Here is a 25,230-nt window from a genome sequence, read left to right as displayed (position 1 = left end):
CAGACATGCTATCGAGTTAAGTATTAGTGGAATCTCTTCCTTAAATTTGGCTATAGCACTAACAGATAGGTTTATGCTGCAAGAGCTTTTGACTTGCTCGTAATAGTACTTCAAAAGTTACTAAGAAATGGTCGGATAAAGCAGGATTATGTGATTCGACTAATAGTTGCTCAATTTCAATACCATAAGTCAGAACAAGGTCGAGAGTGTGATTATAGCAGTGGGTTGGTTTATTTACACTCTGACGAAAACCAACAGAATCTAATATAGAGTTAAATGCAACAGTAACGCTATTTTTATCATCGTCAACATGAATATTAAAGTCACCTACGATAATTACTTTATCTGTTTTAAGAACCAAAGTTGATAAAAACTCAGAGAATTCTGATAAGAATTCTGAATAAGGACCTGGTGCACGGTACACTGTAACAAATAAGATTGGCTGCAAAGTTTTCCAGGTCGGATGCGTAAGACTAAAAATGAGGCTTTCAAAGGAGGTATAATTTAATTTTGGTTTAGTATTGATAAGTAAACTTGAGTCAAAGATTGCTGCAACTCCACCTCCTCGGCCCACGCCTCGGGCAATATGAGTATTGATATGGCTGGGTGGAGTGGCCTCATTTATGCTGACATATTCTTCATGTCTCAACCAAGTTTCAGTGAGACAGCATATATCAATATTATAATCTGATATTAAATCATTTACCAATATTGCTTTAGATGCTAGAGATCTTATGTTTCAGAGACCACATTTAATATTCCTGTTTTGTTGCACTGTAGTAGTTGTTACATTGACTTTTATTAGGTTATTATGTATGACACCTCTATTAGGTTTTACTTTAAATTGTCCTTGGGCAGACACACACACCGTTAATATTGGGTATTTTATTGGGTTCGGGATTCCTATGGATGACTGCCTACTTTTGAATTCATCTTGAAGTAGAGCTATGATCAGGCGCTAAAAATACGGCATGATTCTCCCAACCTGAGCCTAAACCCTGGCAGCAGTTTTTTGGCCCACGCCCAATTAAATATAGTAGCATTAAACATGTTTTTATAGGTAAAAACGTCTCTGTTTCCTTTCCCCCTGTCTCCCTTCCCACCAGTTCAACAGCTGAACCCCCATGAGCTAAAAAAGCTTCCCTTCTTTAAGCATTAATCTCTGTGTGTGTGTGTGTGTGTGTGTGTGTGTGTGTGTGTGTGTGTGTGTGTGTGTGTGTGTGTGTGTGTGTGGTGTGTGTGTGTGTGTGTGTGTGTGTGTGTGTGTGTGTGTGTGTGTGTGTGTGTGTGTGTGTGTGTGTGTGTGTGTGTGTGTGTGTGTGTGTGTGTGTGTGTGTGTGTGTGTGTGTGTGTGTGTGTGTGTGTGTGTGTGTGTGTGTGTGTGTGTGTGTGTGTGTGTGTGTGTGTGTGTGTGTGTGTGTGTGTGTGTGTGTGTGATCTTTAAGATCTGCAGGTTCAAACGACTACTCCCACCACGCCTTGCCACTGAACTCCCCAAGAGGTCGCTGAGACACCTGATCGCGTGTGTGCAAGTGTGAGTGTGTCTATGTGTGTGTGCGTGTGAGCTGACTCCCTGATCTCCTGCTCTAATACCCTGAGGACCTTTGGTTCCTTAACTATAGGAGGTCCCTAAGCAACCCACCCACATACAAACACACACACACATCCTCAGAGGATATCAAAGATTAGACATCAATCATCCTTGCCTCTTGAAGTCTTGAAGAACGAGCACCTCCTATGAAAGGTCAGCGCACGCCTGGAGAGCTACCACCAAATCAATATGCAACGATGAAGGTGATGAGGACGATCAGGACGATGAATAAGTAAAGGAAGATTGTGGTGACAAAAACTAAAAGGGAGAGCATGTTTATGGTAGGTGCGGTGATTTTTGCATAATCTTGCAAAGACTTCAGAATCGACTTTTGATACGGTTTTGTTTTTTTCATTTTCTTTCACTGTTAGCAACCAAACTTTTTTAAACTGTCTGTAATCCAGGGGAAAATTGTGAATGCAGTGTAGATGCCGACTTGATAGTAAAGCATTTTAAAAGTGTATGTTTTAGCAGATTAATTCCCAAGCGTGTGGATGAAGCAAAAATCTAGGTCAAGTGTGGCTCTAAAAATGCCACTACCTGTTCATTTGAAATGGCTGAGTTCTTCAAAAGGCCCTGCCCAGTTTGCTGGTTGGTTTTCACCCTAAGAAGAACTCTTCCATAAGGCTTTTTTTCATCCTCCCAGGATTGATAACTTTTACATTTGCAACTTAAGAATAATAGAGCCGGTTCTCTTCTGCTGGTTTGGACAGTTCTGTGCTGCTGAACTTTGCTTGGCCTGCGGTGCTGAGTAACTGATTGAGATAGGAGCAGGGAAGCTTATCTGTGAGCGCTTGGTGTTTGGATACGTATGATGTCAGACCAGTTCTCCGGATGCTTTCTAGGCTGCGTGTGCAGATAAGCTTTGGGATCTGGAGGAGGTAGAGACATATGCAGGTAGCTAAACAAGACACAATTGAAATTGGAGCAAGAGAAAGGGCCCAGTTCCGATCGTTTGTTCAAGTGTGTGCTTGTGTTCCTGAGTGTGTGTCTGATGTTCTTCTACACCGAGCCTACTTTAGCTCACCGTACTCCCTGAGCAGTGACCGGAGCAGCGAGCCCCGTCCAAGCACTTGGAAACTGGAACGAGGCGAGGAGAAAGAGAGGATGGGACGGGAAAGAAAGAGAACGGTGCGATGGGGGAGAAAAAGGATGGAGCGCAAAGAAAGGGAGGACAGGAGAAGAGCGGAGGCAGAGAGACAGCAGCGCATGGAACGGCACGAAACAGAAAGAACTGACGGTCGAATGGAACCAAACGAAAGGAGGAGAAGTGTTGGATTGAGGGATGAGAGGGAAGGCGAGGCCACCTCTTCCTCTCCCTTCCCTCCTCTTGTCCCTCCACTTCCCCCCGTGAGAATGCCGCCTGCTTGTGTGTGTGTTTTCTTCCTCGTCAGATCTGCCGCGCTTTCATTCACACACAAAGACGGGACGTAGACGTACCTGGCACAGGGGGACGGGAAGGAGCTGGCAGAGGTGTGTGTGTGTGTGTGTGTGGAGAGAGACGCACAGATAAAGAGACACTGGCTCACCTGCCTGGCTGCCTGAGATGTCCCACTTAACACTGACACACACTTAACCCCCTCAACACCAGCTCACTGTCTTGTTTCTGCTCTCACATTCACTCACCCACTGCAGCTGCTTCACATTGTTTGTGGGTATTTCAGAGATGATATGTTTCTTTATTTCTTGGGAGTTACGTTTTTGTAGATATGGCCAACATGAGTGTCAGTAATGATCAGTGTTCATATCCAGGTGGAAAACTATGACTATACTGTATATCTTTGTCTGGAGGACAGTAGTCAAGGTCTTCTAAATTGTTAAGGAGACATGAGGCCAGGGATTGTTGTGATTTTATAATATCATAAGAGAATAAACATTATAGATAATGACCAATATCTGATCTACTAAAGTATGTCTGGTGACCGTCTCTGAGTATTTTCACTGTAGATTTGTAATAACAGTTCATTTGCAAGTAACATCCTAGACATTGAGAAACATTGAGGGGAGCAAATGACTTGAGCACTTTAAAAGAAGTCTCTTTCCCTTCTTCAATAAGAATGCGGTATTAAAACACCAAAGAGTTAATGAATCCTGAACACTGGGTGAGATTTATTGTTTGTAATACAAATTATGTGCAGACGATTTGCTTCCCTTTTTTATTGAGCTGTAGAGTAAATAAAAAATGGCTAAAACGTCAAATTACTGCCCAACAGCTGCAGCACAATGAGTTTTGACGCAGGAGTGAAAGTGTGTCCATGCTAAAGAAATTGGAGGGGTCTGCAGTGTGACACAAACAAACAAGGAAGCAAACAAATTGACGCACACATCACTACACGCACACAGGCAATCGGTTATGCTGCAATTAGCTTGTTTTAAAGGAAACAAATAACAGTGATTTCAACAGAACAGCATCCATAACAATTCACCCCTGGAGGGGAGCAGCTATTTGAACACACACGCACACACACATGCACAGTCGGGTATTTGTGCAAGCACTCATATTCAAATAAAATAGACAAAACGGCACCCACACACACACACACACACCTACGGAGCTCAGAAAGGGTCAGCTCAGTGTCTGAGTTATTACGCTACTTTGTTCCGCCTCAGTAGGAAGGCTGCACTCCACACACACACACACATAATTATCATCGCCTATCAACACTCAAGGTGCAGATATAAAAGGGTTGCTTTGATAATGGATTGAAAGAGGAGAATACAAAAAATGGATGGATGAAAGGAGGGACAATGCGTCTGTTTCCTTGCTTGTGTGTGGAAGTTTGGCCCTCTGTCTCTCCCTCCTCATATGTCCCCACCTGTCTCCGTCCGTCCGTCCCTTCCTCTCTGTCTGGTTGCACAACAATGGCGGGAAACATCTGCGGCTACGAGGTAATTATGGCAGGGCCAAACACAGCGAGCAGTGGCGCACCGACGAGCTCCGGCACCCCACAATTAGCCCCCGCATCTCCATCTCCCCTCCATCCCCCAGTGACCAGATCTGGAGAGAGACAGAGGGGAGGGGAAGGGAGGAGAGACGTTAAGGAACTCAGAAGGACACAAGTGGTGGGACATGAGCACAGTAAGGACTTTACTAGCAGAATTATGACTTAAACTCAGAATTCAAATGTGTTTTGGCCCTTATCGCCTTCCGTAGATCTGACTCTCAGCATGCAAATATAAAATAAATCAAGTGCTTCTAGTAAACACAACTTTAGAAGAAGCCAGATAGCAATATGGAAACTCAATAGTTTAGCAATTAAAATGCATATTCCACTCTATTCGCTGTTCTCCAAACTTTTCCATAGGGGCAGCTTCCCTCGCCTTCTCGCATCCACCATCCGCTGTGTCTTCATTACGAGTGTTTGATTGGTAGGTGTATGAGTGTTTGTACACACACACTTACATGTGTGTCTGGTAGCTCCACTCTGTTTGTGCGATTGTTTGCTTATGCATGTGCACCCCGAGAGCCTGTATGTGTTTCTGACTGCGGGTGCATTTTATGATGTGTACTTTCTCTTCCTAGTCCAGGAGTCCCCGTCAGGACCCCTAGGCATCCCTGTGCCTGCCTGCCAAAAACGTCTGCATCTCCTGGACCCCCTCGAGGCAGGGGACAGCCAAATGCCACTTGGACCCTCTACAGAGTGGTGAGTGGAGGACAGGAGGAGGCGAGAGGGAGGGGGGGAGGGAGGGAAGTTATAGAGGAGAAACCAGGATATGTAGGTAGGAAAGTGTAATATACTGGATTACTTAAATTAGTGTTGAGCTCCTACTATCAATGAATGTACTTCTTATGTACGTCCCTGTTCTCCATCCTTAAATGTTGGAGTCTCCAGTGCTCTAACTGTACCAAAGATCACGTCACTCTAAAATGAAAAAATCTCTAAACTCATTTGAAAGGAGAGGCTGTCTGATAGGTGGAAAGTGTGCTACATCACCACACATACATATGACATTGTGTGTGTGCTCGTATACAGCGACATACTGTTGAAAATGACATTGACAGTTCGAATGTATCTTATTGGATGCTTTTCCTCATTCGTTGTAATGTGTGTGCTGTGTAAGGTAATTAAATGTTAAGTGTCGTGTACGCTACATGCAGTGAAACACTTTGCATCGCCACATCGAAAAGGACTTTCAATGCTGTGTTGATGCAGTTCAGGCACTGACATGATACTGAGAGCCGTTATTCATACAGTAGACTGAGAAGGATGTGTGTGTGTGTGTGTGTGTGTGTGTGTGTGTGTGTGTGTGTGTGTGTGTGTGTGTGTGTGTGTGTGTGTGTGTGTGTGTGTGTGTGTGTGTGTGTGTGTGTGTGTGTGTGTGTGTGTGTGTGTGTGTGTGTGTGTGTGTGTGTGTGTGTGTGTGTGTGTGTGTGTGTGTGTGTGTGTGTGTGTGTGTGTGTGTGTGTGACAGAGGTATATGAGGAAGGAACATGAAAGGATAAAAACAAACATGTCTTATTCTGGGTCACAGCTGCTGAGATGAAATCACACACACACACACAAACACACTTGTAGCCTTCTGCTTACCCCTAATTCCCGATAGACCTACACACACACACACCCAGCGTCTACTTTACAAGTCCCCTGAGAGCCCTGTCACACGGGGGATACAGAGTATCGAACAGGGATATACGTGGAAAACACACATGAATAGAAACAATAAAACGTCCTTCATGCTTTTATTCTCAGATTGATACAACATGAACATTTCTGCTCTGATTTGGGGGTCAAGCCCATGGAGAGAAACTCTCAAAAAAGACAAGCAGATTTAATTTCAGCGGGGAAAAAATGACATTATTCATTAGAGAGAAAATCAGAAGGTTTTATTTATCTGACTCAAATTGTGTGGGCTTACCACATGCAGGTATTTGATGCTTTTTGTGTCGTTTGTTTGGACCTCAGATAACAGTGTGTTTTGCAGCTAAAGCAATTGTGTTTAAATGCTGGAATAATGCTGCATTAGAAAGGCAGCTAACTTAGAATTAGCAGTAAGACGGGGTGTGTAATTAAACGAGTTGTCGCTCATTTACAATCCAATGCATAATTCAAGCGCATGAGCAAAGAATGAAGTGGCTGTAACTCGTACTCCGCTCTCCAAACAGCACCTACACGGCAATTACGGATGAGAGATAGGTGTGTGTGTGTGTTTTTCTGTGTGTGCATTCACTAAGTTAATGGCTGTATGGACGTCTAAATGTGTTCATCTGTAGCATGTTATCCTGGTTCACCTCACTGAGCCACTGTCACGCTGAAAACTCACACACACACACACGCTCACAAAGGGAGATGGGTGAGAGGAGGGAGAAAACGATCCGCTAGCATGACACCAGTTTGAAAAAATTCAGTGAGTTCTTCCATTTCTTCCACCTTTTCAGATGTGGCATGGTGCTGTGTGAAATAAAAAGGTTTAAATGTCCAATTACAAAGTGAAAACCTTATCACATTATGCAATCGGGGAGAGAATGAAAGCCATGTTTGTGTCAATATAAAGTCAATAAGCTCTGAACTATTTGATCCAGAGAATTAGGCTTAAATAATAAAGTAATCCTGCTACAACTCAACAGGAAATATGAACCTGTGTTATTGAGACATGTTTTATAATGAGGCTGCATGTTGGGTTGAATCCAAACTTTTACTGTTGCAATATTTCCTGGGATATGAATCCATGAATCATAATTAGGGAGACAGATTGGACTTCACTGGTATGTGCTCCCAGAATTTGGCCATTGACAGAAACATGACTTCTAAGCATATTAATTGATTTTTTTTCTTGACCCCCCCCCAACAGGAAGCCTTTTATTTTAGCTGCAAAAGGAAATTAATTTCTATTACAGATTAAACATGTATCTGATGCTTTATACGCCCCTCATTTTGTGAATACCAAAAAGACAAAAGCAATGTCAGTGCGGTGTCAGGAGAAGGTGAATAAAATCCGTTTTTTGTGCAGCTATTCAAGATTTTCACCTACGCAGAGTTGTATCCTCATTCAGTGCAAACATATTTGCTGTACACTAATAAAGGCTTGAATGGTTTTCTGGAATTCAATTAATCAGCCATTTGAATACAGCTTGTGTCTATGAAAACATTCATGTTAATTGAAATGTACAAACTGCGCCTTTTCAGCATTTCTTAGCCTTTAATACTTGATTAATTAAGAAGAGGGAGAGAGGGATCAGTATCGGATGTTCACTTGTCTCCCCCTTGTGGCTATATACTGCAACTATATCTGAGTCACAGTTTAGTCAAGTTAATACAAATACAATTCAGAGTGAAACTCCTTTTTGAGAGGAGCTGTTCCTAAGAATTTGGACAACATCCACAAACAAAGACGTATTTATTAAACTTCCTAATATGGGTAGATGTAACTGCCCACCAATCACACAAATTGGGTCTCTATTAAGACATAATAATTATCTTGGAGTACATGGAGTCATTTATAAAATCCCCATTTGTATATTAACAGCAAAGTCACACTGCTTACCCATCTTCCCTATTGACACCATGATTCACCTTAAGGAACATTGGCAGTGTAAGAGAGGCAGATATATAACAATAATATATTTTACTTTAGGGCACCTTTCAAAACATTCAATGTCACCTTACAATACACTAATAAATAAAATACGAGTGGCATTACAATACAAAAATGTGTTCATAGAAAATCACAGAGGAAAATTACATTCTAAGGAGCAATTCAAGTTAGTAAAGCCAGTTTTTAACTAATTATTCGTTAGGCTCGATTTGAAATAACAGTGTCTGACTATATCATGATATCATTAGGCCTACTTGTCATTTTTTACGTATTTTGTATTCGTGGTTATCAAGTATCAGACACTTACTGACAAAACACATCTTATCCTTTCACCATGTATTCTGTTGGAATAAAACATAAAAACATGAAGTTCATCCCAATATGACAAATGTTACAGATGTGTAAATTGTCCTTGTGAGCCTCCTTGCAATTGTATGTACATTATTTATTCAGCCATTTGCAGTTTAATCTGATGGGACAGATATCGATCAATCAATAGAGAGAAAGTAAATCATTGATTTCGTTCCTTCGCTTAGAAAACTAGACGAAACGCCCAATAACTGAAATGACGTCCCTTGCGCGTCCCCGCGGACACAACACCTGTGCGTTGCGTCCATGGCTGCGTCTCACCAAAACAGGAAGTTTTCAGAGTTGACAGGCTAGCTAACTAGCCTACAGGTTACATACGCATGTTTTATGTTTCTAGTGTTTAAATCGTGTGTCAATGCCACAGACGACCAACGATAAACTCGACAGCAATTGTGAGTAGTGTGCTAACCGGCTTCTGAGTGCAGTCTTTAATTTAAACGAGCATTATGTTAGTGGGTTGGAATATTTGACGACTAGCTAGCTAGCTAGCTAGCTAGCTGATAAGCTAACGTAAGCTCTGTCACGAAGCACAGTAATATCTGTCAGGGTGTTGTGTCTGCATTATGAACTACGGGGTTTGGTTTTGAGTTACAGTGCTGTCTGTAGTACATTGTCTCAGCGTTTCGTGCTTTATCATCTATCGAACCCTATAGAGACTGTAACATGCAGTTATGGAGGAGCGAAAGCTAAAGAGAAAGAGTCCCAAAATCTCCACCAACACACCGGCTCCGACCAGTGGCACTGCTGGCCGGAAGAGCAGTGCTACCTCCGGGGGACGGCAGGTCGGCTCCAGCCATAACGCAGGGACTCACTCCAGCCAAAAGAGCAAAACTAGGAGGTAGCATCTCATGTTAACCCTAGTTGTATATCATCTTCATCAGATATACACAATGACAGTATGTGGGGTTGCTAGTCTGATCTGTGGCACAAACGGTAACTATTTGTCTGTATCTTTTTCCAGGGGAGTAAGAGACAAACCCAGGCACCCAGGTGTAGGTGGTAAATCTAACCAGAAGCAGGGGCAGGCGGCACCTATCATCCAGCACTCCTTTCTGACTGACGTGTCAGACGTACAGGAGATGGAGAATGGCCTGCTCAGTCTGCTCGATGACTTCCACTCAGGGAAACTACAAGCATTTGGTAATTCAGACTCAAAGGGACACTTCACACACATGTCTTGAGATATAAACAAAACTGTAGAATCTTAGAGAGACATCTAGTGGTGTCTTAGACCTAGATGTCCTTCAAATCCTTTAATACCTGATGTACATTCATTAACATATGTGGTTGTTTTCAGGCAATGAGTGCTCCATTGGCCAGATGGAGCATGTGAGAGAAATGCAGGAGAAACTGGCCCGTTTGCACTTTGACCTCTACGGCGAGGTGGATGAAATGCCAGAGGACCAGAGGAAAGTGGCCTGCGACACCAACATGGACAAACTACTTCTTAATGTAAGACTGCAATAGCATAATATGTTTTAAATGAATCCATTTTTTACATTTCTTATTTTAAGATTTATAGTCGTTTTCCTGAATAGCTGGAAATACCTTGTACACATTGTGCCGTTACGTTCTGGATAAAGCTTGTGATGACTCGACATCGCAGAACAGATTATACTCCCGTGTGTTAAACTCTTTAAGATTGTAGTAAACTACTTGTCGCAGGATCAAGTATATACATTCCTTTACATCATCATGACCAATGATTGCAACCTACTGCTGACATGTTTAACAAAATGTTCTCCTTGTCCACAGCTTGAGGAGCTGAGTTCTTCCATGTATCCTTTTCAATCTAACATTCACCGGGCGGTCTTCCTGCATCATAGTAGTCCCTTATTTCTTTTAGAAGGTTGTTAAGTGAAAGATAAACCTCTTTGTCTTTAGATTTCTTCATTGTTAAATACCTGACGCTTGTTTGCCTTTAACCTACTTCTCCAGTCAGAAACTCAATCTAGCCGACTCCCAAGAGATCCCGAGGACTGCCAGTATAGAGACCCCTTCCCACAACCCCGTCTGAAGCCAGCTTGATGCACTTGTTCTCTCCAGTATTGTGGCAGAAATGGCGCCACAGCTGTTCACCAGCGTCTGTACAGCAGGGTGGATGTAAGATGTCTCAACAGGGATGCACTTATTTTTGGATGCTAACAATAGACATGATTTTAATTTCAGCACCTTTTCTGATAGTCAGTGTTATATTTAGTGAGGTTTGAGATCTTTACATTGCTATCTGACAGTACACTTTGGTATTTGGTGCATCCCTGTCTTGGCCAGTTTTAAAGTCAAGTTGTAGCCAGTTCACTCACATCCGCACTGTCTGGATTTGCAATACATAGCTAGCCAAAGTGACATTGATATTCAGCATTCACCTTGTTTGGTCCAAAAGTTGATGAATTCCTTCAAAGTGTTTGTTAAATGTGAACTGACTGCAAACTTGCTCCTTTAGCACTTTTCAGATCAACTTACTCTGTTGCACTTTGTCTTATCTATGTCACAGGTCAGTGTCACTCACAAACTTAGGACCTAGACATTAACTTATCAATATATGTATAGAGAAATTCTTGTTTTGAACTATTTCCCATAGAGCGGCTTTAAACACAAGCTTGTATCTAATCCTAGACACAGCAAAAACCTACAATATATCCTAATTAGTTCAATTGATTACATTTAAAATGACATAAATGCACAGTAGATTCTGACCATGTTGACTGCGCCGTATGTTATTGAGAAAAATAACCCACGTTAGTGATTTTGCATATGATTTCTAGCTACATATGAGTAGCCTGATATCTACTACAACACCTTGTTCAGTGTTGAATATATATTTGCACATATCCATGCAATACGCGGAGCACACTGCACATTTTCATTGGTGTGATGCTGGAACATGCCGAGTTATCCAAATGTTGTCATCACAACCATGCCTTAATGTTTTTCATTTCATCATTTTTGCCTTATTGGTTCTTACCTTCTAATCAACTTACATTTGGTTTGGGTTGTGTGGTTTTAAAGATCATTTGATGCTGCTTTGATTGTAAATCTTTATTTTAATCAGTGTTGTTAGGGGATGTGGGATTATTCAGAAGTGTTTTACTGCTTTAACTGTTTTGTGGTTTGACTTTTATTGACCCAATAAATGTGTTGTCTGAATCTTCTGGCTGTAGCATTTAAAGCATTCATTTAAAAATATTGAAAAAGGGAGAAAATATTCCATTCAAACGGTAAGTGAAGGGATAGTTGGGAGAGGTTAAGCCAAAATGAATTTGAATCACACTTTTGTTATAACATTACTGTGTAGATTGTAATTTTATCTTTTATTTTTCATATACTTGCAACTTACCCATAAAGTCATCATGTGGTATGAGTATTAGGGGTTGGGGGTATGAAAAAATGTAAATTCGATTATCATAAGGATTAGTTTTAAGCATATTGTAAATTATTTTTTAAATTGCATAATTTGCTTGTGAAAAGTCCTCTTATTCCTTACATTCATAAAGTCATTATCAAATAAGTTTAAAACAGGAATTTACAATGTTATTGACTTTTGGTTTGCAGAATATCGTCTGTTTTCTTCATAATGATCATGTGCCTTTGTCCTGTGAAGGAATGTGCGCATCCTGTTGTTGACGCGTCTCTAAGGTTACAGGGAGCAGTGGGGCAATGGCAGCCTGGTACTCAGCATCTGCTTTTTAGTGAGTTAAATCTGGCATTGAATAGGCGTTTGCACACTTAAACAGAATTCCAGGCGTTTTCTCAAAGCGGGTAATCCTGTGTGAGAACATGGGGTCGAGTCCTCACTTGGTGAAGCGGTGGCAGCTCAGCGGGACGGACTATGAGCAGGTCCGCAGCACGCGCTCTGACACGCGCCTCAGCTGCTGGACCCCCCTGAACAACCAGAGCAGCAACCTGCAGGTAAAAACCGGCAAAAACTTAGCTCAATAACCTTTATGATTTATTTTAATTATAGCCACCAGATGGCAGTAATCGTCAAATTATTACACTTGCATGCAGCATGTGGTTTTTAAGGATTTAACAACTATATTTCCCGTGTTCTCAATAATGCTAGCACGAAATAGTTAACTGCTGAAGCAACATTAGTACTTAATATAACATTTTTTACCATTTCATGCATTTGGGTAGAACAAATGGTTCACAGACAGCAAGCTTTTTCTCTTGAACTAAGGGATTTAATTACATAATCATTTTACCTATTGACCATGAGCAATACAGAAATGATATATTTATAAATAATGGCAGTGCTCCACATATTTTAAAAAGGAAGGCAGGACTTTAATATGTTATGAATAGGCTCCATTAGAACAGTGTTTTCAGCTGTTATCACACCATCAACCCAACTCTTTGTTCTCGTTATTCCTGCAGACTTCATCAGTGTTTTGGAGAGCAGTTGTGTAGCTTTTGGCAGAGCAGTCAGACTCTTATGCAATGAGGTTCACCTTCCATGTATTCTTCACTGACTTTACCAACTTTGTTGATGTCCTTTTCCCTAGTTATTTGAGGAGAGGATGACCCTCGTGCTGCACTGGTTTGACCTGTGGACTGACAGACAGAGGAAACACCTGTTGCACTCTCTGCTCACACGTGGCACCAAGTCACAGCTCAAGTAAGGTCTTCCTCTTCTCAGTTGCTTTACTTTGGGGCTATATTATTTCTTAACTTTTGTTCAGATGGAAACCAAAGATTGTGATTTTTAAAATGAACCTCTGACAATGTGAGCAGGTACTGCAGAGATCTTCTGATGGAGACGCTTCCTGTGACACAAGTGGACTTGACGGCGGTGTTGCCACGCTTCCTGTCCCTGTACGTGATGTCATTTCTGTCCCCTCGTGACCTCTGCTCTGCTGCCCAGGTCAGCTGGCACTGGAGAATGCTTTCTGAGCAGGTGGGAGACCCAGAACAGACAACTTATTTTAAACTTTTATTTAGACTTTATTCATATTTCTTTTTAATTCTGCCTCTTCCTGCCCAGGACTGTCTGTGGGCGAGCCGCTGCATCACAAGAGGCTGGTTCCTTCCCTACACTCCAGCAGAGAAAGAATATGGAGCGTGGAAGAACCACTACGTCTCCTGCGTCTCCACCCTCGACTGGCTCACTCCACGGGAGGCAGCCGAGCAGTATGGGACCCTTAACCAACAAAGCACATTGATGACAGAGGAGGAGGAGAGGAGGAAGGAGAGGAGGATCAGGCAAATGATCAGAGACAAGCTACAGGAGGATAAGAGTAAGTAGAAAAGAGATCTGCTGTAATCAAAGTGGTTTTTACCTTATGAACTATCATTTGGACTCTGGATGAAGCTGAAAAAACAAGATACCGGATATCACAAAACTCCTACCAGTGTTTATATCTGTGACATTTGCAGGACAGTCTATGAGCACCAGGAGAGCCTGGGGCAGCTACACAAAGCCAGGAGCAGCCAGAGGAGGAAGTACCCAGACAGGGAGGCCCAGCTCTGGAATAACATCTAGCTCTTGGCCCTCACTCTCCTGGCCCCCGAGGACTGTAGGGTCCCCCAGCCTCTGTCAGAGCCTGGACAGAGGACAGACCATGTCTGCAGCTCCGAGCCGGGACAGAGTCCAGACCTGCAGTCCTTCCAGGTGAGGGTCTACACACTGGTTGTGACATATTTGACCCCCCTCAATTGCCTCATAAACATGTTTTGGCCATACACAAGAATGAATACGCTTTTTCACACAACTGATGACACTTTGGATGCAAACAACGTCTAGGTGGTTTCAGTAATAAGACATGACGCTGTTATCTGATGCTAATCGAACCTGTCTGTTCTCTTTCAGTGAAAGACTGAACAATGCAAGTGGAGCGCTGTCTTCTTTTACCAGCAGACCTGCACTGACACACACAGTCCCTCCCACCCATCTGACCCATCCTGTCCTCTTACTGCTGATCTCCAACAGAATCCCTGCCTATGAGGTAAAATAAAAAAGAAGAGCCTATCAGTCAGACAGCCTAAATCACCATTTATTGTGTATGAGAAGAGAGCGGCGATGAAGTGTGTAAAGAGAAAAAGGCACAGTGGGAAGATGAACATCTCCTATTTCTCCCCGTCTGCCCCTTCTCTCTCTCGTTGTGCTTCATCTAGCTGCTGCTGAGTGGTGTGAAAGCAGGAGTGATTGTGGTTCTGTACGACCACAGAGGGACTCTCTCAGCTCTGTTAGCCCAGGTGGAGAGGGCTATCATTGGGCAGGGAGCTCAGAGACTGGGCCTACTTGCTCCTGGAGGAACTGAAGAAATCCATCTGCTTCACAGTAAGAGTTAATAATCCTGTGTATCTTAATGTGTGGAAACACTGCCAGGGTGAGTTCCAGTCCAACTGTATCTCTCAGGATACTGTGAAGCACATCTGCTAAAACCATTTAATGGATACTTTCTTTCTGATAGTATTTGTCTACACTCAGTCCATGACTATCCTGGTCCCTTGGCTAGGAGTTGGCCCGAGACTAATTATCATAAATCTTGAATTGATTTTACATTATGCATGGACTCACCACGCTAACTTTTTAATCTTTGACTTTTTAGGGTGTATTCTGTCAGAGAGGACTCTGCTAAACCCAGATCAAAGGGATTTCTGGGAAAAACTTAGTGGCTGGGTGGCACCAGCTGAGGAAGGAGGAGGGATTGACATCTTCTCCCCGCTAGCTGCTTGTGGTAGGTGGACGCTGTTAGAAACACACACTTCTCTGAGTCTGTCTCAATGGCTTCCCTTCTCTGTCTCTTTCCCTCCCTCAGCACCAGGAGCGGCTCTCATCCAGACCCTGTCTTCTCTGACTGGTCTGGAGGTCCGGACACCAATGGGTCTTGCAACTGGAAGTTTTCAAAACAGTACGTGAAGAAGCCAAAGGATATTTGTCAATCAAACATCAAACAGAGATTTCCTGAATTTAAAAACAAAGCAGCTATTCAAGGTGTTTGCTACACTATTAAACCGCACCTGCTGTTGCTACGGTAACCACATCAACCAGGATTGAAATATAGAGGACTACAACTACGAGACTGTAGTACCCACCACCAAGTGTAAAATAACTGAAATGCATCAGGTTAAAACCACAAGAAACACATAAAAGGTCTTAACATCTGATCTGAGGTGAAAGCACCTACTGTATGAAAAGTGCTATATAAATAAAGATGTTGTTATTTATTATATCCCCCCCTCTCCCAGTCCTGAGTGAATGGTCTGACGGCAGCGTGTGCACCGGACTATCAAACCAAGGACCATCAGCCCCGGCGCTGCAGTTTGTGTGTGAGAGGGTCCTGCAGGGCTGGTGCAGACAGGCTGAGTGGATGGAGGAGGCCCTGGGGGCGCTGAGGGGCCACCTGGGGCCACAGCTACATCGGCTCAGCCTGGAGGCCAGGGGCAGAGCTCTTGGTGGGTTTCAAATGAATGTAGATTCAAATTCATACACACACGGCTGGAGCAATTTCAGGTTGAAATGGATGACGCCCTGTAACGTCTCATTTGTAGGTCTTTTTCTGTGGGAGAAAATGTGCCTCGAGGAGCTGTGTGTGTCCAGAGATCTCAATGAGGCGCTGATAGAGGGACTCACTGCTCTCACACGACAGAGAGAGGTGGGGATCTCTGTAATACACAAATACAGTAGTGCTAAGAAGATACAACGTTTCATATCAACCCTTATAACAGTCCATATAAGTGTTTAATTCTTTATTTCTTCAGACCAGACCTCTGGAGTTTCTTGCTGGTTTCCTGACAAGGTGGACTAATGATAAGGAGGGAGAAGAGAGCAGTGGAGACGAAAACAAAAGAGCAGATGACTTCTCGTCAGCACCACAAAGCTCACAGGTGTGTATCCTTTCAGTGAAGTTTGATGGAGCATTCTTTGTTTTCAAAACCTATTTCTCTCTCTCTCTCATCTTTAGATAGCGTTAGATTGGAGAGGGGCAGCTGCCAGAGAGCTCCACCACAGCGAGTGTCTTTACCTGGGCAGACTGGGCGCCGTGCTGAAGGTACGCCGTTAACTTGTCAATAATATGAAATGCAGAAAGGCAATTGAACTTTATTTCATTCATAAAATGTCATAATACCTGCACCTCCTTTGTGCTGAAGGTGTACCAGGAGCCTCTTACAGCAGCGCTCAACTCCAACAGAGCCATTCTGAGCTACAATGACATCCGCATGGTCCTCAGCCCTGTCACGCAGATACTGGAGCTCAACAGGCACACGCACATATTTGTCACTCTCTTGTTTGCGCCCCTCTGAGAAGACATGGCCTGACAGGTGTGTGTGTGTGTGTGTGTGTGTGTGTGTGTGTGTGTGTGTGTGTGTGTGTGTGTGTGTGTGTGTGTGTGTGTGTGTGTGTGTGTGTGTGTGTGTGTGTGTGTGTGTGTGTGTGTGTGTGTGTGTGTGTGTGTGTGTGTGTGTGTGTGTGTGTGTGTGTGTGTGTGTGTGTGTGTGTGTGTGTTACAGGGTGTTTCAGGTGGATTTAGAAGCCCGGCTGCAGCAGTGGGGCGCAGAGCAGTGTGTTGGAGATGTGCTCGTGAAACTGTGCTCAAAACTTAGAGTCTACACCAACTACCTCAACAACTACACCACAGCCATCCACACCATCGACAAGGTACTGTCACCAATGAGCCTTAGCTAAGTGTACAGCGTTCTGAGAAATCCTTAACCTCTGTTTTAGCTTTTTAAAATATTTTTGTCAGAAATAAATAAATAACGTAAAGGTTTAATTCAATATCATTTATTATTAACAGCAAGGTTCTGTAAAGACACTTTATTTGACACTTTTAACGCTGCTATGGACAGTGTTGCACTAATTTATTGATGTCTTTAAAATGTGTCTGTTGATTGTGTGTATAGATATATACATATTTTTATATATATTTGTATTTTCGTATTCGGGATTGTGGGAAACGGTATTTCGATCTCTGTCTGTACCACACCAACTGAAAGATTGACAATAAAGTTGTGTGTGTGTGTGTGTGTGTGTGTGTGTGTGTGTGTGTGTGTGTGTGTGTGTGTGTGTGTGTGTGTGTGTGTGTGTGTGTGTGTGTGTGTGTGTGTGGTGTGTGTGTGTGTGTGTGTGTGTGTGTGTGTGTGTGTGTGTGTGTGTGTGTGTGTGTGTGTGTGTGTGTGTGTGTGTGTGTCAGTGCAGGGAGACAAAGCCTCCATTTCGGGCTTTCCTGAAGAGAGCAGACAGAACTCTTTCAACACACATGCTGAGGTAACAACACACACATACACACATTTTTATTTTATATCCAACGCCCACCAAAATACAATGGATTAGTGTTTGATATGTTTCCATGCATGTGTTTGTGAAGCCTACAGGAACTGCTGCTGTGTCCACTGTGGAGAATCCAGGAGTATGTGACTCTGCTTCAAGCTCTGTGTTTGCACACACACACCGCTCACCCTGACCACACACACCTCTCCTCTGCCCTCAACACCCTGGTGACATTCAGAGAATTCACACAAAAGGTACAATGCCCACACAGAGCCTACAAGTAGCACCTCTCGCTACTTTTTAAATGTGGACTCATTTCTGTGCTCAGCGCCATGTTTCTTCTGTTTCAGTTAAAGCGTAACTCTGAGAGAGACAGGCTGATAGAGCAAACGCAGCAGATGATCCAAGGATGCCCGGTAAAGACGGAACCCTCTTTTTGGCTGTACCGAATAGTTGGAAGCTTCTTTTTTGTATGTCTATGTATTGTTTTTAAAGCCATTTGCAGATAAAGATTAGGCTTCACTACTAGAAGGATGACGTTTTTGTTCAAATTAAATGTTTGTGGTGTGTGTGTGTGTGTGCAGAACCTCAGTGAAGGAAACAGGCAGCTGATAATAACTCAGGATGCTGCCTTGCTCAGGAGCCCTGATGAGCAGATTCCTGACTCGCTCAGGTAACAACACTGCGCTGATTTCTCTCAAGTTCTTCTTCTGTCATTCGTTGATGCATAACATATCCACCATTGGCTATTTTCACATTTCCCTTGTTCCTATTTTCTTATATGTACCAGCCACTGTACCTACAGCTACATGCCAAACTGTGTGATTATATTTGTGTGTGTGTGATCAGGATCTATGAGCATGTGTCAGACGTGGGCCTGTTCCTGTTTAACGACGCATTGGTGTTGACCCGGCGACGTGTTCATCACACACCTTTCACGCTGACTTACCAGAGCACACACACTTTCCTGGCTTCAGTGGCTCTCTGCAGCCTGTCCGTCAGAGAGGTCACACACACACGCTGTGAGTTTTGTTTTACCATATAAATAATACAAATGATGCAAAAGTCTTTGATCTTGTTGATGGAATGTTGATGTCTCTTTAGATGTGTGTCATGCCTTTGTCCTGGAGGGTCCTTGTCGTTCCTGGGTGTGTGCCACAGAGAGAGGAGAGGAGAGAGAGCACTTCCTGTCTGTGCTGCGTCCCGCCTTAAACGCTGCTCTGACGGTACATCAGTGACGGCACCGGCAGGACAACCCCCCGGCAGGACAAGAGGAGGTTTGGACACCACTGGACACCACAGTCTGATTACTTTGTTTTTAAAGCTTAGGAAAAATCTCTTAAACCAATTGTTTTTCACATTCCACAATATTATATACCTGCAAACATAGCTTTCCTGCTACTGTTTAAACTGTGTATCACAATACCACCTTAAAGTATTTAGAGTCCTAGAGTCACAATGATAACTAAGACAAATGAAGTATTTTGTAAAATGTTGCACAATCCTGCTTTCCATCAGGTGGAAGGTTATCAAATGACAGTGACAAATCAACCAATATCTCTACACATCTTTGTCAGCTTGACATTTTGAACCCACTTTTACGGAATATTACAACTATTTATACACGTATATTTTTGATTTACCTCATGGCAGTACACCAAATGATGCTCATTACATATTTTAGTTATTCCTGTACTCGCGCACCATGAAGCTTTTGCAGTTTAATAAAATAACTTGTAGTTTTTATGAAGTAGTTGTCGAACAGTATGAATCACAGTGGATATTATAGATTGGTTTGTGTTGCGTTTTCCGGTAGCTTTTTGTCTTTTGTGTAAAGAAGCTGTGTGTTGTACACTCTGCATGTACTTGTTGTATGTATCAGCCATTTGCATTTCTTTCCCTTGTATATCTATACAAATAATCACTAATTTTACCTTACAAAAATCACTGTTTGTTATTGTTCCTCATTGCACCACCTAGAATTTTGACATACATATATTCCAAGTTTTCAGTGGTAATAAAATATTTCAATGCAATATTTTCAATTGAATGTTTTAAATTGGCTTTGCTTTCAAACTGTATACATGTGGTAATGGTTGATCAGCATAAACTGCATCATGATATTTATATGATTTCTCAAATCCAATTCATTTTTAGAATTAGATCAGAAATATTTCTCTTCAGGTATAAAAAATCTTTATTGATAACACAAATGTCACATTGAAGAATGAATCACTAGCAAGGAGCTGCATTACATCACATCACTTTTACACTTATGTACATTATTGCCACTTAACAAAATATCCACTTGAATGAATAAACGACTGTCATTATCTGTATGTCTCAACAGAAAGAGAATAGGGAACTAAATCCCTTTACAGTGAACATCATGACATACACTATACCATACTTAATGTTCTAGTATTACACTTCAGTTTCATTTATTTTCACCACAGTGACATCCTCACAAAGATCTGTGACATTGGAACTACTTTCTAAAAATATTGTGTAGCTTTATTTACAGTGTGTACACATTACACATCAACACAGAAATGCTTGTCTTCAGAGCACTACAGATGAGGATTGTATTTAATAGTTGAAAGCAGTACTTTTGACACGTTGAATTTTGATATCAATAGATGCAAAAACGCTGAGTTATGTTTTTTTTTAGTGCCCCTAAAGATTAAAGAAAACATGAATGAAAGTCCATGGGACATCACAGCCTGCGGTTGGCCAGGTTTGGGTTGCTGTTGTTTTGTCCTGCAGCAGAGTGTGTGTGCTGCTCTTTCTCCTCGGCTGGGTGTGTGCACGGCGCCTGCTGGCTCTTGTTCTGCAGCCCCAGGTTTGCTGCCGTGCCGTTTGTCACTTTCTGGGAGCTGGAGCCTTTCGGTTTGGGGATTCTCGTAGGTCCTGGTCGACGTAATGCTTCTGGAGGTATCTGTACAAAAATAAATAAAAAAGACTTTGTAGTGGGAACACTGTACTGGGGAGAAATAGTGCACAAGACAACATGCATGATTTTATCTTGCTCCACAGGCTACATTGTTTCCAGTATCCAGTAAAGCTCTCATGTAATACTGGTAAATGACCACTAGATGATATCAAATCATGTTTTCCAACTTGTACTGCATGACTTCTGCACTTTGGCTTTGAATTCTGGAAGTCAGTCCAGTTTTTGATAGTCGTCAAAATGATCTCATAGTAACTAGATATTCAAACTATGATACTAAACTTTATTGTTTTTTCCCCCCTGCTGGTTTAATTGTAAGTCAATTGTTTTATTAAATTCCAAACCTGCTTATGGAATATATTTCAACGGGAAAAGTATCTGCCGGCATAAAAAAACAAACCAATGATATTGATGCAATCTGGAACCCATTCATTGGTACATTTAATTAATAATCACCCACCACCCCTTTCTACTTCTTTAAGGTTATGCTACTATTGATATGCCCCCCCCCCCCTCCTAGGATATATGACTATTATATTGTTACTCATTTCATTTTAATTATAATTTTGCCATTACTCTCTTTTTGTCTGATCGCACACGCACATACACACACACACACACATACCATGTATACATCACTTCAGGGGACATTACATTGACTTGCATGCAATTCCTGGAGACTTATCCTAACCTTAACCATAACCCTAACCCTAACCAAGTCTTCACCCTAAAATTAATGATTCCCCTTATGGGGACCTCCATTTTGTCCCCATAAGGGAGGCGAGTCCCCACACGTGACTGTGTAAACAGATTTAGGTCCCCACAAGTATAGTAATGCTAGGCCACACACACACACACACACTGTTTTTCTATTCTTTTTTTGTCTCCATGTATATTTAGTTATTTGTCTTGTATACTTGTAAATGCTCCTTATTGTCTTCTGTGTATATGTGACACTGTACATGTATGCACTTGTCTTGTAACTCCGATATCGCTAAATAAAACAAATAATATTCCAAACGAATAGGATACCCCTTTTGAAATTCTACAATAATTACCTGGCCTGTTGTCTGTATTCTTCTCACATATAACAGTGTGAAAAATTGCCCAAAGATGAATACAAAATTGAGTAAATTGTTAGTTGCACCCCAAACAAATGTTCACCATATTAACCTTGTACGGTATGAAGACTTTTTGTTCATTATTTCCACTAATCTAATACCAGATTATCTCTTTATTAATAACAGTATCAAAGAATAATAGTGTGTTGCTTGGAAACCAGTGTTTGGCTGCAAACAAGAAGAGGAAATATCATTGGAAACATCACATTTCTCAGATTCTTAAACAACTTACTGCACCGCTTACTGTGTAATCACATTTCAATCAACTTGTTTACATGAGCAGCAGCGTGCCAGGACTCTGAGGCTGTATCACTTTGGATCAGGCCTTTTACAGTACAACCATATCCTGTTTACTGTGATAAGATGTTTCCACGAGAAAGAGTGACCTCAACAACAGCCAGAGTACACTTGTACAGTATACTACTTCTAAAACGTTTTTTTCTTGATTTAATTTTTTTTGGATTTTATTAATCTGTGTGAATCTTTGCTGTCCTGTGTTTTCACGCTTACCCTATTGCTGCTTTGTACAACTGAATTTCCCCTCGGGGATTAATAAAGGTTCATCTTATCTTATCTTATCTTATTTTATCTTAAATATTGCAATTTATTTAAGGATGATGTGTTCTACCTTTTTCATATAGTTTAAATGAGCTTTTGAAATAATTTAGTGCTATTTCAAATAGTCCGCACAGATTAAGCCACATGTGTGTGTCTCTACTCCTTTTCAAGTTAATAGTGTTTCTGCTCCAGAGACTAAATGACTCTATAGCAAACCTTGGCAGTCAATAAGTTACCATAGGGTCTTATTTGCACATTTTCAGTCACACTGCCCCAACTTGTTTCTTCTTAGTAAGGTAATGCATTTGGCCATTTCTGATAAGATGCCCTCACCTAAAAGATCCAATTTGAATTATTATAACTGCAGCATTAAAACATCTGTATGCCTAATGCCTGTTTTAAATCAAGTGACTTTGCAACTAAGACAAACTTCAATCTGGTCTGCACTTCTGCAGCTGAGTGAAACTCTTCAGTATTTCCATGAGTTTCATCACCACTCTTTTCCCAAGCAAACGACTCGCTTGAGAGAAGTACTTGGATTTGTTCATGTGCGGCTTGTGGGTTTGAGAATTAGCAAAAACCTGCAGTGAACTATATCCTTAAATATTCATACGGGGTGTACATTTCAGTATAAGTATGGTCTACACTCCAACAAAGGTAATGGGCCAGAAAATGTGGAAGGGCTCCACGTCATGGGGGTGTTGTTGATTTAACTCGGAGAGAGGCCTTAATGTGCGGCATTGTTCTCTCGTACATCAGCTCTGCAGCAGGAGTTCAACTAAGTACTTCCTCTGCAATACCGGCCCGGCTGTTTCCATGGCGACTAAACACGGGGTTTGTTTTGGTGCTAGTGTTGCGGTGGGAGAGAGGCTACTCTCACATCGCTACCCTCTCTCATTCACACGCACTGTGAGGCCTTTTGTTTAGCTAAAGGCCTCATACTGCTGGTTATTGTCTGTCCCCTCTTTTATAGTGCCTGTCAATCAAGGTGAGCAAATTCCTCCACCATTATTCTCATAGTGGGCTAAAAGGAGGAAATCCGCTCTCGCCTGCAGTGTCAAACACACCTTGTCTTTACAGGGTGTAGTGTAGTAATCACACTTTAAACTTACATCATGTATTTGGTGTTTTTGATGTTTTATCTCACCCCCCCAAAACCCGCTTTGAATCTGCATTATCAATGTGAGTTTAGTGTGGATCACCGTAGGCTTTGGCTTCCGTCGTGTTACTTGATCATTTTATCTGTCTGGCAGAGAAACTATTTGCATTTCTGTCCTCCTTGGCTGAACCAGACGAGTACACTCTACAGTATTAAGTGATGTTATAGTGAGTCAGGGGGTGATTGAGGTTGCAGACAGTAATCCCAGCTGCTGGATGCTCTCTCATGTCTTGCTCGAGTCTAATGAATAGCACCTTGTTTAGCCCCTGCATCATCTCATTGTGCCCAGACTGCTCTGGATCCGGCTTCTCCAGCTGCTCTTCTCACTGAATGTAATGCTTGATTAAATCATCTTCTACTTGTCACAGTGGTTTGTTTGTGTGTGTGTGTGTGTGTGTGTGTGTGTGTGTGTGTGTGTGTGTGTGTGTGTGTGTGTGTGTGTGTGTGTGTGTGTGTGGTGTGTGTGTGTGTGTGTGTGTGTGTGTGTGTGTGTGTGTGTGTGTGTGTGTGTGGTGTGTGTGTGTGTGTGTGTGTGTGTGTGTGTGTGTGTGTGTGTGTGTGTGGTGTGTGTGTGTTTGAGTTGTTCTGCTTCATCTAAATAACACTTATGACTTGGTCCATGCTACAAAGATATCAGTAAAGAGTGATGTTGCATCTAATTAAATGGCTCTATTTTTGGAACATGTGGGTAAGAGTTTGGGGAATGAGGATGAACCCTAGAGGTCAAGTGACATTATTTGACTTGACATCTTAGGACAGCTGTCCTCAAATATGGCTGTTGCTTCTTTGACACAGTAAACATGACTGTGGATAATTTAGTGGCAAATTTAAAGCCAGCATATTTATGAACTATACTAGCTAGATGTTGAGCTCAATCAGATATACTAAAACATTCTGCTAGAAAGAGAGTGTGGCTGTATACTTACATTTATTTCTCTTTTAAATGTCATTTTCTTACATTAGTTTGGTTTTAAGACATGACACTAATGACAGATACAATCCTCCCACATCCTCCCCACTGTCTCCTCACCCACATCCCTCCCATTCTTGTCTTTCTGTCTCCATCCCTTCACCATTTATTCTGACCTTCGGTACGGATTAAAGTTAACAAATCATATGTGGTGATGTTTCCACTGTGGGAGCATAGAAAACCACATGTACAAGAATGCATATACATGGAGGACCGTTCGTAAGTTGTACTGATGATTCATTTCAAAGGACATGATTCATGGGAGGAAGCAAAATAAAACAGAGTTTTTGGTTTGGGTTTCTACCCGATGAATAATGAGAATTGTTGCTAAAAGACCAATGAGGTTGAACTATCAACAAATGCATTAGTATTTTTGAGTTTGGGACGTTGTATCAGGTTTTCCGAAGGGGCTTTTTGATGAAGTGTGGGGTGCAATTTGGGGTGGCAGCACTCTCAGAAAGGGGCAAAAACTTGGCAGTCTTTCTTTTTTCTACCAGTAGTGAAATATTTTAATTTGAACCCTTATGTTGTGTTCGGGTCTCCCGTGACCCGTTTCAAGTTAAAATTATATAATTACTACGCTCTATTTTTTTTTATTGGAACAAGGCTTCATGATATCCTCCACAACAGCTATATAAACACTACAAAACTGATTTCGACCATTTTTGCCACGTCTGAAGGTCTCTAAAAAAAAAGTGTATAATTTGGTGTTTGGGTCTGGGGAGACCCAGCATAATTGTTTTGGGTGACTCGAGGTCAAATTT

The 25,230-nt window shown here is 42.0% G+C and overlaps 3 protein-coding genes across 10 annotated transcripts in view; 2 read left to right on the top strand and 1 right to left on the bottom strand.

The window, feature by feature from the left end:
- Nucleotides 1–8,702: 8,702 nt before the first annotated feature.
- Nucleotides 8,703–11,646, top strand: ccdc28a (coiled-coil domain containing 28A). The gene is made up of 6 exons (XM_034216801.1): nucleotides 8,703–8,886; nucleotides 9,148–9,332; nucleotides 9,456–9,634; nucleotides 9,792–9,946; nucleotides 10,250–10,272; nucleotides 10,433–11,646. The coding sequence occupies exons 2-6, from the start codon at nucleotides 9,166–9,168 to the stop codon at nucleotides 10,509–10,511; spliced, it is 603 nt and encodes a 200-aa protein (XP_034072692.1). The 5' UTR covers nucleotides 8,703–8,886; nucleotides 9,148–9,165; the 3' UTR covers nucleotides 10,512–11,646.
- Nucleotides 11,647–12,142: 496 nt separating this feature from the next.
- LOC117546701 (epithelial cell-transforming sequence 2 oncogene-like) lies at nucleotides 12,143–19,896 on the top strand. Of its 6 annotated transcripts, XM_034217034.1 has the most exons (21): nucleotides 12,143–12,403; nucleotides 13,000–13,112; nucleotides 13,229–13,391; nucleotides 13,479–13,731; nucleotides 13,871–14,105; nucleotides 14,304–14,439; nucleotides 14,609–14,774; nucleotides 15,046–15,174; nucleotides 15,256–15,348; nucleotides 15,686–15,892; nucleotides 15,989–16,092; nucleotides 16,199–16,324; nucleotides 16,402–16,488; nucleotides 16,589–16,698; nucleotides 16,949–17,096; nucleotides 17,632–17,705; nucleotides 17,806–17,962; nucleotides 18,059–18,124; nucleotides 18,293–18,381; nucleotides 18,558–18,730; nucleotides 18,813–19,896. In XM_034217034.1, exons 1-21 carry the CDS (start codon nucleotides 12,272–12,274, stop codon nucleotides 18,944–18,946), a joined length of 2,895 nt encoding a protein of 964 aa, XP_034072925.1. In that variant the 5' UTR covers nucleotides 12,143–12,271; the 3' UTR covers nucleotides 18,947–19,896. The 6 variants fall into 6 exon arrangements, 5 of the variants coding, with proteins under 5 accessions (XP_034072925.1, XP_034072923.1, XP_034072924.1 ...); XM_034217032.1 differs by having other exon boundaries at nucleotides 15,686–16,092; XM_034217033.1 differs by having other exon boundaries at nucleotides 15,046–15,348.
- A 56-nt stretch (nucleotides 19,897–19,952) lies between these two features.
- Nucleotides 19,953–25,230, bottom strand: part of filip1l (filamin A interacting protein 1-like) — a 59,779-nt gene continuing 54,501 nt past the window's right edge. Inside the window, exon 6 of one of the 3 annotated variants that reach the window (XM_034217027.1) lies at nucleotides 19,953–20,646. In XM_034217027.1, coding sequence (XP_034072918.1) covers nucleotides 20,425–20,646 — 222 coding nt within the window. In that variant the 3' untranslated portion in view covers nucleotides 19,953–20,424. The remainder of the gene's footprint in view (nucleotides 20,647–25,230) is intronic. The other 2 variants (XM_034217029.1, XM_034217028.1) reach the window with 2 other exon arrangements.

This window comes from Gymnodraco acuticeps, unplaced genomic scaffold, assembly GCF_902827175.1.
Source record: "Gymnodraco acuticeps unplaced genomic scaffold, fGymAcu1.1, whole genome shotgun sequence".
NCBI lineage: Eukaryota > Metazoa > Chordata > Actinopteri > Perciformes > Bathydraconidae > Gymnodraco > Gymnodraco acuticeps.
The sequence above is the reverse complement of the archived record's forward strand: the minus strand, read 5'-3'. Positions and strand labels throughout refer to the sequence as shown.

Excerpts from the sequence above, each read along its gene's own strand:
- ccdc28a (XM_034216801.1), top strand. The coding sequence starts at position 9,166 with ATGGAGGAGCGAAAGCTAAAGAGAAAGAGTCCCAAAATCTCCACCAAC. Across the intron at positions 9,333-9,455 it reads CAAAAGAGCAAAACTAGGAG|GGGAGTAAGAGACAAACCCA; the intron begins GTAGCATCTCAT and ends ATCTTTTTCCAG. Across the intron at positions 9,947-10,249 it reads TGGACAAACTACTTCTTAAT|CTTGAGGAGCTGAGTTCTTC; the intron begins GTAAGACTGCAA and ends CCTTGTCCACAG.
- LOC117546701 (XM_034217030.1), top strand. The coding sequence starts at position 12,272 with ATGGGGTCGAGTCCTCACTTGGTGAAGCGGTGGCAGCTCAGCGGGACG. Across the intron at positions 13,113-13,228 it reads GGCACCAAGTCACAGCTCAA|GTACTGCAGAGATCTTCTGA; the intron begins GTAAGGTCTTCC and ends CAATGTGAGCAG. Across the intron at positions 13,392-13,478 it reads GGAGAATGCTTTCTGAGCAG|GACTGTCTGTGGGCGAGCCG; the intron begins GTGGGAGACCCA and ends CTTCCTGCCCAG.